We start from the raw sequence: 13,302 nt of genomic DNA on the forward strand, positions 1-13,302 counted from the left end.
TACACATGGCCAAACGAAAAGGGGTCCTTTCTTGCATGAGCGCCTCCCACCCACCTGCCAATGGTGTTAACCCTCCCTCCTGACAAGTGCCACACAGCACTAAAGTGCCATCTGAACGCTCCTCCTTTCCTGTACACCTCTGCTCTCATTTCTTCTGCAGGAGAAAAGGTATTAAAGTGAAAAAAGTATGGGCACGATGAGGAAGCAGAAAATAATCATTGTGTTCTGTGATTTGTGTATGAGTTTGGAAGCCACAGCACAAGAGAAACAAGACAAGAGCAGTATTATGGATGAATGCCAGCAGAAGAGTGCTTGAAGCAGGCGAGTCACTGCCGGGTGGTACAGACCTCTTCCTCCTCTATTCGAGCAGGCTCAATCAGCAGATTATTGACAGGATCAAACGACACCCCCTGTTAGGACAGGAAAACCAGCAGAGAGAGGGGAGAGAGAGAGAGACGCATGCGGATTAGTGGAGCCAAAAACCAAAATAAAACACCAACACCCACCTTTCCAGCCAGCACGCCACCACCATCACCAGCGCCGCCTTGATTTGTCCTTCATCTCATGCTCACCGCCTCAATGGAAGTGGCTCTCCCAAGTGCTTCTGAGCTCTGAAGTTCGTTCTGCAGCAGTCCTTGCCTGCCCATAATCTAATCCAATAGGAATGCTGTGCCAGGGGCTGTGGAGGTCTCTGCCTCAAGGAGCACCGTCAACCGTATCAAAACACCTAGTGCTTTCCATTGGAGGGCTGTGCAGAACAGATCCCAACTGAAGTTACTGCATGGAAACAGCGACTGTAAACCACAGATCATCCTCACCCGCGTCTGTGCCGGCAATGACTGAATGCCAGGTCCGACTAAAGAAATATGGGATTACATCCCTGTAGGAACATGGAAAGAAAAAGCGCATGGCATAACAATAGCGGCTTGCAGCAGAGGTGGCCAGATGCTTCTTTGCAGAAGGTCCTACAATAAAGCCTCAAGAGGGCAGATACTTTCTCAAGGACCAGATAAAGGCAGAAATATCTGAGAAAACTAAGATAACGGATATTTTGGACACGAGGCAAGTGGTTCCAGTACCTGCCTTTTGTTGAGAGGGTCTTTTGAGTGAAACTATTTTATTTTCAATATGAGAGCCAGAAAGGAATTTAAAAATGCATACATGTAGGTTGTCTTATTACATCTTCAACAAAACTACACACTGTCGATTTTCTTGCTGGAAAGTGTATACGTTGGAATGAACATCTGCAGGAGCCGTCCCAATCACATCCATCCTTTCGGCTACAAGGGAGTAGTCGTATTTGGAATTGCAATTTATCCAGGATGGCGCTCATCTGGTTGCGCCTGAAACACTTCAAGCACTTGCACTAGGAAAAATGCCCCAGGCCTAGTACCAAGGCCTAAGCATGACTAATGTATTCCCCTTGCTGCCTTCCTGCCTTGAAGCGCTTTGAAGCACTTCACTTGTGTATAGGCGCTGTACAAATAAACAATTATAATTTGAGCACCGTCGCCTTGAAATTCCCCTCCAAAGACATCAAGTTCCTTCTAAAAGGGACAAACAAGTCATGCCTTTTTAGGACGCTTTACGTTCAAATGAAAGGCCTGGGGATAGGGCTTTCAGCAGCAAGGCACATTCATCCCAGATGCAGATCAGCGCCAATCCTTGGAGGTATGGCTGGACACGGACCCAGAAGCCCTAAAGCGCTGCCCTGACACAACCAACTATGAAACACACTACTCTTCCTGGGGGCACACACTGAAGAGCCTGGACAATCATTTTAAAAATGAGGATTTCGGACGAATTAATTGCTCGCGTTTGTCTCCCCTTGCACCCCGACACCTGAATCTTGGTCACAATGTGAAAGGAGCAGAGCGCTTCATACACAGAATCACCACGATTCGGAAATGGCCAAGAACCGGCACATGTTCCGACATGTGCAGCTCCAAATGTACAGAGCGCCTTGCACCTTAAAATGGCCACCGGTGTTCTCCTTCAGTTTCCTTTCCCGCACTCTATAGGACACGTATACAGTCTCGAACCAATGGGCTGTGGGACTGCAGATGCTACTACAAGGAGTCGAGTGCCATACCAGTGCCCCTTGCTAGAGATGGCATGATTGCCAAGAATGGCAACGTCAAATCCATTTCTGTGGATGCACGGGCACACAACTGGCAATTCCTGAGGGGGGTGCAATTCAATAGAGTGGACGGAGCAAGCACGAGGCGCAGCCCAGGTGGCTGCCTTGCAAACACATGGACATGAACAGGCATCGTCATACACGCCTGCAGACTGCTGCATGTGGATACGGAATACAACTCTGCAGCAATGGCAGTCTGCAGTCCTGTTTGCCAAGGTTCATGCCATCAAACATGACCAACAGTCCATTCAATGTCCCCGCCAAGGGAACATGGGGCCAGTACACATGTCAAAGATTGCAAGAGGAAATGGGAGGATCCTCTCCTGGTTCACGGGAGCACGGATTCACTTTTATGAAAAGCATTTGAACTTGCAGGAATAACCTTCCTCTAAACTCCCAACATGCCTCCTTGCATACGTGCATGGAGTGATTCATGGAGAACAGACTCCAGCATATTATCTTGCATGACAAACGGAATACAGCAACATGGTCTAAAATGCTCCTACTTAGCCGATACTAGATGAAACACTGAAACAGACACTGAAAAAACCAGCATCCACATCTCGAACAAAAGTGCCCTCAAAATAGAGCGCTACAATTGGATGAGCCCATCAAAAGGATGGTGGTTTCTGCCCTAGCTGGATTCCAGGACTTGCCAGTGAGATGTGGAAAGGCTAAACAAACTCTGCATTGCAGCAGAGAGGAACAGGTTTGTGTTTAGGAGCATCTAGATGTGTGCTTCCCTAGTGCCTGAAGAATCTTACAGCAATAGCACATTCCCCACAACGTATTCTGTGAAAAGAAAGGGTGCTCCGAAAACCTACTTCATGTTGGCCACTAAAATCACGTGTCCCTTGCAGTGTCTCATGAAAGTGTGGCTCATTTACTAGTTACGGGTAGCGCCCTCTGAAAGGATAGCTTGAGGGAGCGTTTGAGTAGTGAAAGCAGTGCAAAAAGGAGGCACAAAATACAAAATATGCATCTGAAAGAGGGGGAAATTAAAGTCTATAGTCTTAACTTGAAAATCCAACCGATGTGTGTGTACAGGTTTGGCGGCTCGATTTCAAAATGAATTCCTATAATATTATGTGGAAGTTCAACAAGTGAAGTAGGAAACCAGCAGGATGGACAGCTCATATGTTGTGCCAAAAGCAGTGTTCATCTGTCGTCGCTTCATCCCGGCAAAGCGACGAGTGGCTGATAGCAGAAGACACTGTGCACTCACTATAAGAGCAGCTCTGGCATAAACATCTGTGCCAGAGCAACGAACTCCACAGTGTGGAGGGGTGGGGGCTTCAAGATCTAGCACCCGAGGTGCTCTGGGTGCTAGACGTCTGCAGTCACCGCTGACAGGGGATGCACGGTCCTTCAAGTCTTCTGCTGCCATGTTCGTGCGAGCCTGGAGTACCCTTGCATGGTTCCAGCTAGGTCGGGCAATAAGGAGGAGAAGGCAGCACATAAAAGAAAAATCAAGCAGGATGGCCAGCTCGGGATGAAAAGCAGAAACAGGAGGAAAGGATGGGAAAGGAGGCACGAGAAGCTACATTGGTCAGGAGAGAATTAAAGGCGGGCAATCAAGTTAGAAATAGCCTAGGCTTAATTCCTTGAGTTTTTTCTAGTAGAGGTTACTCTGCATTTGGAATAAAATTTCCTCTCCATCACAATGCAATTCATTTGCTCAGTCAAAGATGTTCTGCTTAACAGCATCAGTGGGAAGCAGAAACCATATGTAGGGCTTGCAGGCAGGCAGGAACTGGTTACAGGAACAGTATGGCCTCAGAGTGGCACCTTGCAGCCAACGTGTTCTAGAACAGGAGTAGGATAAAGACTGCAAGAGCCATGCAGCTACTTCTCCCTGCCCCCTAGCCTCTCATGCACCAGCACAGTGACGACCTCAACTCCTGTCTATTTTCTGAACGTTCCAGAGCCCAGAGGCCACCTATTGCAGCCCAAGGGATGGCAATGTGTGATGGACCACTGTGTTAAGCATTGGACTCAGAGAGCTCGGCTACCCGAGGAGCTATGGAGCACGATCGTTACCCCAGTGCCATTAAATAAAGGCATGCTAATCAAATGATCTGAAACAGATTGGCGGTGCCCCTTAAGGAGTTGCTCTTCCGAAAAATACTGTATCCAAAACATGCAAGTGCGAACTTCAGAGTTCAAGTGAGGACTGTGTTAAAGTAAATGAGCCCACGTACAAGGTGTGCAGATTGCTTGAGGGCAGTCCCACTTTTCTAGAAGTGACCAAAGCTTAGCAATTTAGTGAAAAGTAACATGTTCGTAATGTGGCAGTAGTGGAAGCAACCATGGGTAATTACCACCCTGCGGCAGCGAGGGAGAGAAAGAGCCGCTATGCAGAGGTAGGGTTATCTCTAAGAGGGAAGAGGAAAGGAGAAGTGGCGGCAGGGGTGGGAGAAGCAGGCGCAGGGATATTTGAGCACAGGGGTGAAATCAAATAAAGGAGGAGTTAAGGGGCATCAAATGGAAATAACCCATAAATACTCACCCCATCAGCAGTCTCAAGGAAATGGGACTAGTTCCATACAAATGCATAACAACAACAAAAAACACCCTTTTAGACAAGCCAGGGTTGGCCCAAGCTCTGCAGGCAGTATGAAGCATCGTGATGCTTCCCGCTTAGCATGCAGCAAGGAACAGAGTTCACTGGCATAACACAATGTCACACTGAAGTAGCAAACAAAGCCAGGCACAGGCACTTGACATCTGTTCAGTGGCACACCCTTGAGATTACAGTATGTGCCAAGGAGGCCCCAAAACACGATTGGAATGCCAGTGTAGGAAACAGAGGACACTGCTTGCACTTCCTTACGTTAGACAATGTAGGGATGATCACACAAATGCAATTTGACACATAGCACAACTAAAGCTTTTTGCATGCACAGCAAACACGTTCAGGTGGCATACGCGCACAATAGTCTTTATACTTGTCCAAAAAATCTTCTGAAGAGAGATGATGGCGGCACCACCACCGACTGTAATTGAGAACTAGGTATTGTGTATACAATAAGGTTCTATTAGGGGGTATGGAATGCAAAATTGTATTCTAGTGGGCAACTGTGGAGGGATACCACCAGCGAGGATACATTGTCAACTCCAGGGTGTGGGGTAGGGGAGAAGAGGGCCCCAGAGGCTCCAGTGGGTGACTGTGGGGGGGGGGGGGGTGCAAATAGGATCTGACGGGGACCCACTGAGGCTCTGGTGGGCAACCACAGGGACCCACAGAGGCTCCAGTAACAGAACACGGGCTCAAGTGAGCTTACTGTGGCGATGGCAGGGGAGCACAGATTCCTGCGGGGAATCACAGGAACTCAATGACATCCTGCTGTCACACAGTTGACCAGAACGGCCTTGCTGGGCATCACAAGGCGCCCAATGAGGCAGTTACATGTGAGCAAGAACCCAATACAGCCTTTTGGGTGTCGGGGGAATCGCAATACCCTCCGAATTAAAAAAAGGGATGTGCTTCGTTTTATGTCGTTTTTAAATCCCCAGTAACATCTGCCATTTACCAGTACCTTGAGTTTATGCACCCAAAAGAAAATGAGATGTGGGTGCAATCGGGGGCCCTGATATTGCTACTGGCATTATCTGGGCTGTACAGGTAAGTCAGAAGTTCCGGGCTCCACGAAGTAGCTGGCTTAAGAGACAGTGGGGGTGGAATTTCACTGTGCCAAACGAGTTCTCGTTTTCACAATTACCCAAACTAGATTCCATGCAACTAAATACACATCTCGCTGCACAATCTAACAGGTAATGTTTTCTAGCTCATTATTCTAACTGATTGTGGAGGTGTAGAAACGAGCACTACGTCTCATCTCATCACCGGGCAGTACACTTTACACACACAAGAATTGGCTCACGTCAAGAAGAGCCTTGAACATTCTAACAAATGACAGTTATGACATGCAAATTTCATATGGGCACCAGGAACGCGTGTGAGTGGCAAGATGGTCCTTCAAACATGGACCCAACAAGCAACAGCAGAATGGCGGAAACAGATCAAAAGGATAGTATGTACGATCATACATTATACACAGGCCTTCCAGCACAGGCAAGACAAGACACTGCTCAGGTAAGTACGTGTGTGGGCGAAATGCCATTCGCGTGTACAAGACTAAATGCAAGTACGCGGGCACAACCATGAGGAAAATCAGTCAACAGGGCAACGGCCCCCAGAATACCAGCTTTCCTTAGACACCAGAATGTGCAGTGCAAAAAAAGAGAAGGTGTTTGGTGGTGAAGCACAGAAAGGCAGTGAAGTCCTCCCATTGCACATTATATACATGTGAACACTGAAAGTGGCTCTTAAAAGAAAGGACTCCCAATCTACACGGTCTATGTTATGGGACGATGGAGAAATGGCCATTTTAATTTCAGACCAATCAGGGAGGTGGCTGTGATGCGAGAAAACACAGCACCTCAGTTCACTACACTGATCCATTCTGCAGGGGAGGGGAATAGATGCAGTGCTCGGCTTTGGCCCAATAAAGGGGAAACAATGGGGAGGTGGATACATTTCAATTGTTGATAAATGTAGTCACGATGCGATGTAGTGACCTTTTAAAGTCCCCCTCAAATGGTGCATGAAGGCGATAGATATGTTCATGATATAAAATAGGCAGGGGTGTTATGTCTGGTAACCCTCATACCCCCATGGCCGACCCACCGCATTCCAGTGACAGACGTGGCACAGCTAGAGGGACTGTGGGACAAGGGGGCTGAGCAGGCAAAGCAGAGATTAGAAGAGGGGGAGCGGGAGGTGGTGGAACAAGGGCTTGTGGCTGACCCCCATAGAAGGGCCACCACAGCAAAACGTCTCACACTGAGGTGCATACAGTGGATCCCACCGACCTCGACCACCTACACAACCTTAATTCATGAGGGAGAAGCATTTTAAAATCTCATTTCTTTACACATTAGAAACCTAGTATAGGTGGGAGATGAAGCTTCTTCAGCTAGGTGGAAACCCTGCTTTTCCTCCCACAAACCTTTTGATGCGGTGGCGAACATCTCATCTACTCACATCCAAAGCACCGCAATGAGCAGAGTGGCAAGCGCAATACCGAAGGATCGCCATCCCACGAGGCGGATGCCAGCTCTTCCTTCAATATGGATATACAGTTGGGAACACGGCACGTCCGATTCCTCATTCATCAATTGTGGCCCTACCTTAATTGGCTGTTCCACCAGTCTCCCGTTCTTCACAGTCTCCCCATCCCACTCCCTGGGTTGCTCCTCTGTTGCCTGCTCATTGCCTCCAAACTCTTCCTCTGCCTCCTCCTCCTCCTCCTCTTCTGGAACCTCTGGTCTGTTGTACCCCTGAAGCAAGGCAGCCACAGCCTCAGGCTTGGGCAGCTTCGTGATCTTAAAGTTTTTCTTGTAGTGGGGAGTGTCTTTGCGGATCAACCGCTGTTTTTCCACCGGTGAATGGCGGTCTTCATCGTCATCGTCATCGCTTCGGATAAGAGTGTCTTCTGCAAAATGGACAGTGGGCTGCAACAGAGATGGAATTATGGAGCACTTAAAATCACAAGTAACCGGGTTTGCTGGTTAAAGCATGAAGGCACAAGCGTAGGGGAGTTGACATTGAGACAAGTGGCATGGAATAAAGACAGTATATGGCATTTAAGTTACACAACATAAAAAACAGCACTCAAACCTATTCCTCTGCCTTTCATTAGGAAGAGGGGTTATCTGCGTCTTTCCAAAACAATTCGGAATGAGGCGCCTGCTTCCCACAAAACCAACCATTGCATTTTTGGCAGTTCAGTAAGAATGGCTGGTAGTGTGTGGAAGTAAAGGGTGTTTGCGTAAAGGAGTGCCTATAATCAGACTTGTACCCTCTGCTACTTACCAAACCCCCACCCCCCTTAATTCAGCAGAGTTGTAAGGACTCAAAGCAATGGCAAATCTACCTGCTTGGCAGTCTATAGGGAATTAGAAACGTTCCCCCACCTGCGGGTCTACTCTTAAGCAACCTTCTGGATAATTATTTTTCGACATTATCTTCCGTGTGCGCAGCTAACAAGGTTTAGGCACTTCGTGAGCATGGGAAGATGGTGAGCCATCATCTGAGGGTAGTGCGAAATGAAGCGTGCCCCTCCCCAACCACTGCCGTTCTTTACAAATTAATATAAAAGGTTAATCTTTGAGCATTGTCTTCAAATCTATTCGCTACAATGAGTACATTTTTTCTATGAAGTTCCAAGAGAAGTCACAAACCGATCCATGCATTCAAGATCCCCACAGTATGTAGCAGAACGGAGAAAGGAACCCGTGCAGAGAAAAATCCACATGCCAAAAACAAAAAAACATTGTATGCCCACTATAAACAGTGGGTTTAAGAGTTATTCATTTGTCGAACAGGAAACGCTGCTCAGAAGCAAATGCTCACCATCAACATTACACTGCCCTCAGAACAGAGCAGGGAGCATCACAACTCATAACCAGTCCTACTGATAAGACGCATAGAAGCCACTTTTACTCCACGAAGAGGCAGCTGCTGCCAGCAAGAAAAAAAGGATACAAATGAGTGTGGGGTTGTCAGGTATTCTGCTGTCACACACACTCCACCTCTTGCACACACTACCAACAACATTAGGGTTCCCTTAGCCCGACCATGTCCCTCAAACTCTCCACGCATCCCCTATAAAAGGTGCAGGACTCACGTTTGCAGTTGGTTGTCCCTCGATGACATGCGCGACATGCCACCAGCATTGCACAGTCCCGATTGCGCTGTTTCTTCATTGGCAGTTGCCTTGGCGCTGGGGTAATGAAGAATCACACGAGCGCTTCCGCGTCACGTGAATGCCTGCTCACGCGATCCAGGATCCCGTTCACGTGATCCAGGATCCCGTTCACGTGATGCGGTTACATGTCACATGACCAGGAAGCAGCGAGTACTAAAGCGATGAAGTGCCTTACGGTCACTGCTTCACAGCTGTCATTTTAAAACTGTTTGGCGTCACATACCTGTTTTGCTCTACTGGAAACTCAATCTTGGATTTTGCTTCAAGGACTTCTTCGGATTTCTCTCCTGTTTTGGCACCTTGTTATCCTGACTTTCGTTTTTTCCCTCGTCACAGTCTTGGAACTACCCACAGATTCCTGGTCTTTGGCTTCCCTTTCAGGTGGGCTTTCACCACAGCATCTCAGTGAGCTTCTTCCACTGTTATCAACTGGAACCGCTGCTCACTTGAGTCCCAGAACCACTTATCCCAGCCTCAAATGATTAGCAGTGCTCTCACTGCCATCCCGTGGTAAACCCTTTTCTGTTCCTTTCCATACTAATAGTTACTGTTATTGCCTGGTACTTATTGCTGTTTCCTTTGCAGCGGTTTTGGGGTGTCCAGTGTTCCGTGGTTCCGGAGTTCAACATCTCCCACCCGTGGCCTCAAAGGCTGCGCAGAGAGTGGCTTTGGTTTCTTTCTGTGCGGCACTTGGGGACGGAGGTCTCATATCTACACGACACTCAAGTCTCGAAAGGGGTGCATTTAAAGGCCCCAAACAGAAGTCCCTTTCACATGAATAGTAGGCTTTTAAACACTGCAACCCAAAAACGGCCTGGCTTTTGCTTTCCCTTTCACATGAATGGCAGGCATTTAACCATTGCAACAAAAACAGCATGGCTTTTTCTTTTGTTTCATGTAAAGTTTGAACGCCATGTGTAAAGGGGCCTACCTATCATTATCAATGGCAAGCAGCAGTGCAATTCACCCAAGAAGGAGTAATCAAAGAATCCTGTGACACGAAAAACAGGAATTTTAAACATTAAAAGCAAAAATGGCCTGCACGTTTTTGCAAATAAAAACAGCTTTAAAAAGCCACAATGAAAAAAAGAGATCACTGCTCACAGAAAAATGTCAGGAAAGCAAAACATGATGTGTGGGGTGACCAAAGCAAACGTATATCATGTTTCACCCCAAAAACTCCAGTAACATGTGAAGAGACACCAGGAAGAACCTGTTCTGGCTGAGGTCAAAACTGCACAATGAAAAGCCCCACTTTCAGCCCTGGATGTCACATCTCTCATTTAAAGACGCTCTGCAATAGAATCTGCTGCTGAAGGTGTTGAAAGCCGACTGTTCCCCAGACTGGCTGGCCCTGAAGGCAGTTAAAGCAGGGACTTCAAGCAAAAGTCATCCCTGGCTGAAGCATGACAAAAAGGTGCAAGTCCTTGTTGCACCCACTTCAAAAGAGCCCACACGGACTTCAAAGAGACTAAAATAAAACTCTAGCCCAGGGAGACAGATGGCTGTGAGGGATGAAGCCGCCCTCCCATTTGCTGAAAAGACACTCCCAATTAATTTAAAAGACTATTTTCATTTTAAGCATTGTGCGCAGCAATCAGACAGAGGATTGATTTCATTTTTATGCCATTCTTCCTTTAATTACCAGGCAGTTTTGAGGGTATAAAATGCATCTGCCTTTGACTCTGGGAACTGTAATGACCAGTTCGACTAGGGTTCTGGCTGATTTGAACGTGTGAGAATTGGTGAAAAGATGGAAAATGAAATTAGGAATACGCTTGATAACTTACATATTCATAACTGTTGTACATTTTATGAAAACAAAAATGTGACACATGACCATGCTACATCATACGGATTTGTCCGTCGGCTTATCTAATTCCCCATGATCAGATAAAACAGACTATGTTTCATATGGCAGTTGCTAGTACAATTATGAAGTTATGATACATAACTAGTTTTTGCCAAAAAGTTGAAAGGAGAACCAAGGATGGTGCTAAATGGTACAAGAGAGGGGTTGCTCCAAAATCCCCAAACCAATCCTGACTGGGGGCAGAGAGAGAGAGAGAGGGGGTAACTGTCCAATCCCAGCAGCAATGATTATTGCAGAATATTTCCCCCTAGATTGTAAAATTAGTGATATTTCTGCTATGTAAAGGGGACTGTACTAGGACTCATGACAGACAACAACCAGGGAAGACATAAAAAGGAGGAGAGAGAGAAGGCTGCTGAAACTTACCATCTTTGAGAGTGGAGAGACCAGACCCCCCTGCCCTATTTTTCCCCCCCAGAGTGTCCTCAGATCCAACTGGCTTTCCTGAAACTTAAACAAAGGCTTGCTATTTAAGTAGGAGAAAATACTGGGTAGGTCCCACATTTTTTATGTAATATATATATTTATAAATATACATATATTTTTATATAGAGCAGTATAGGGACCACTTATGTGGAATTTAGAACAGAACAAAAACTGCTCGATTACCACCCTCCTAGTCTACCTTTTGGAGTGGTCAGAAGAAAACAAAAAGATAGATTGTCTAATTCATATATCCAAGTAGTTATGCCAAACAAGTGAACATTTAAAAACACATTTTAATCGACATCAAATTCAATACATAGTCATGTAGTGTATGCTTTTCCACAAGGCAACACAAACATTCAAATTAACATTAAAAAATAGGAGACACAAAAACCAGACAGTCCAGAATTATTGCGTTTTTGTGCCAGTGATGGCTATGGTTAGTAAGTGACAATCATGATTTGTCACAATGACAATACGTTTTTACCAAATTCTAGTATGGCAGGGGGAATACTATCAATGTACAGCAAGAGCTGCAAGTTCATTTACAGGAAAAGACAACGTTATTTAGGTCTCTGTGGGATGTCTACATATGTTTTGGCTAAACAAATGTCGTCAACACCTTCCCTGGTGTTCCCCTGTTTGCATTATAGCCCTCTTCAGGATGGTACGTTGCTTTGATGAGTTGACAATGCGTTCAATACAAATCCCCGATATGTCAGAGTTTAGTTGAAAAACTATGGAATAGAGAGATTAATAAAACCTGTTTTAGTCAATGATCTGGAGAAGGAGTGATAACTTAAAAACATTTATATGTTGGACAACACCCTAACCTTAGTACCGCAAATAAACGCAACAGTCAAATGCTTCTTCCTCCTCCACACGGCAAGAACAATACTACCTTTCCTCTCCTTCACACACAAAACACTCACTATCGTCGGCCTCATCATGTCAAGTATCGACTATGCAAACAGCCTCTACCTCGGTATACCGGAATACCTACTGAAGAAGCTACAACAGATCCAAAACACAGCAGCCAGACTACTCCTCAAACTATCCAGAAGAGACCACATCACCCCGGCCCTAAAAACACTACGCTGGCTCCCAGTAAAACACTATCACCTTCAAAACAATGTGCATAACGCACAGGGCAATCTGCGGACAAGGAGCAGAATTCCTACAAAAGAAAATAATCTACAAGGCAACGAGACCGCTCAGGTCAACCAACGAAATCCAACTGAACTAAAACCTTACATCAAAAAAAAACTCGGAGGCACCGCCTTCTACCACTTAGCCGCGAAAACCTGGAACATCCCAAAAGTAATAAGCAACACCAAAGATCACCTTAAATTCAGAAAATTACTAAAAACCTGGCTCTTCAACACCAGAGACTAAAACTGAAACAGTAAGACAAATGACTCAACAGGAAAGGACATTTACAAGCCCCTAGAACCGACAGAAGTACTCTGAGCACCAGTAGGGCTGACGCTGGACACAGGGGTCCACCTGCGAGAGCCAGGGAGACGGAGGCAACAACCCCAGCCAATCCTTACCATCCCCCACCGCCTGTACAGCTACAACTAGTTACCACGGGGTTGTGGAACGGATGAGATACCACCAATCACCACACAATCTGAAGTATGGACACTAGCAGGTGCGCTGGTCATGTGGATGGGGGTGAGGAGCATGCAAAGTTATTGAGGGAGCAGACGGAGGGGACAGCTAAATGCTCAAGGGGCCTCTAATGCAAAACTGGCACCTTCTGAGGCACAGGGTGCGCAAGCACCCTGTCGTGTATGATTACACGAGCCCAACTGGTCAATCCAGGGTAGAGATACCAACTAACCAATACCACTAACAATTTCCTTCTCTGCATACACCTCTCAAACTCCAAACCAAACAACCACAAACCTCCAGCACAACAAACCGCACAAACTTCACTACACTGCAACAACAAAACAAAAACACACAGACTCGCACATCAGCACACGACGACTACCGGCCGCATACACCCCAGGCCCAGCCGACGGAACCACCGGGCTGAGGCTGCCAACAGCACATCACTGCAATCTTGCACTTTTCCAGCCTTC

At 46.6% G+C, this 13,302-nt stretch overlaps 1 protein-coding gene across 27 annotated transcripts in view; it reads right to left on the reverse strand.

The window, feature by feature from the left end:
- SCRIB (scribble planar cell polarity protein) overlaps positions 1-13,302 on the reverse strand; it is a 1,329,907-nt gene that overhangs the window by 698,600 nt on the left and 618,005 nt on the right. For 26 of the 27 annotated variants that reach the window (XR_011278687.1, XM_069621823.1, XM_069621839.1 and 23 more), the window contains exons 15-16: positions 7,334-7,657; positions 348-410 (exon numbers count right to left, since the gene is read on the reverse strand). Coding sequence is in view for 26 of the 27 variants with exons in the window: in XM_069621823.1 (XP_069477924.1) it covers positions 348-410; positions 7,334-7,657 (387 nt within the window). In the remaining variant the exon portion in view is untranslated. The remainder of the gene's footprint in view (positions 1-347; positions 411-7,333; positions 7,658-13,302) is intronic. The other variant, XM_069621824.1, reaches the window with a different exon arrangement.

Source organism: Ambystoma mexicanum, chromosome 5q (genome assembly GCF_040938575.1).
Source record: "Ambystoma mexicanum isolate Mex_15411 chromosome 5q, UKY_AmexF1_1, whole genome shotgun sequence".
NCBI lineage: Eukaryota > Metazoa > Chordata > Amphibia > Caudata > Ambystomatidae > Ambystoma > Ambystoma mexicanum.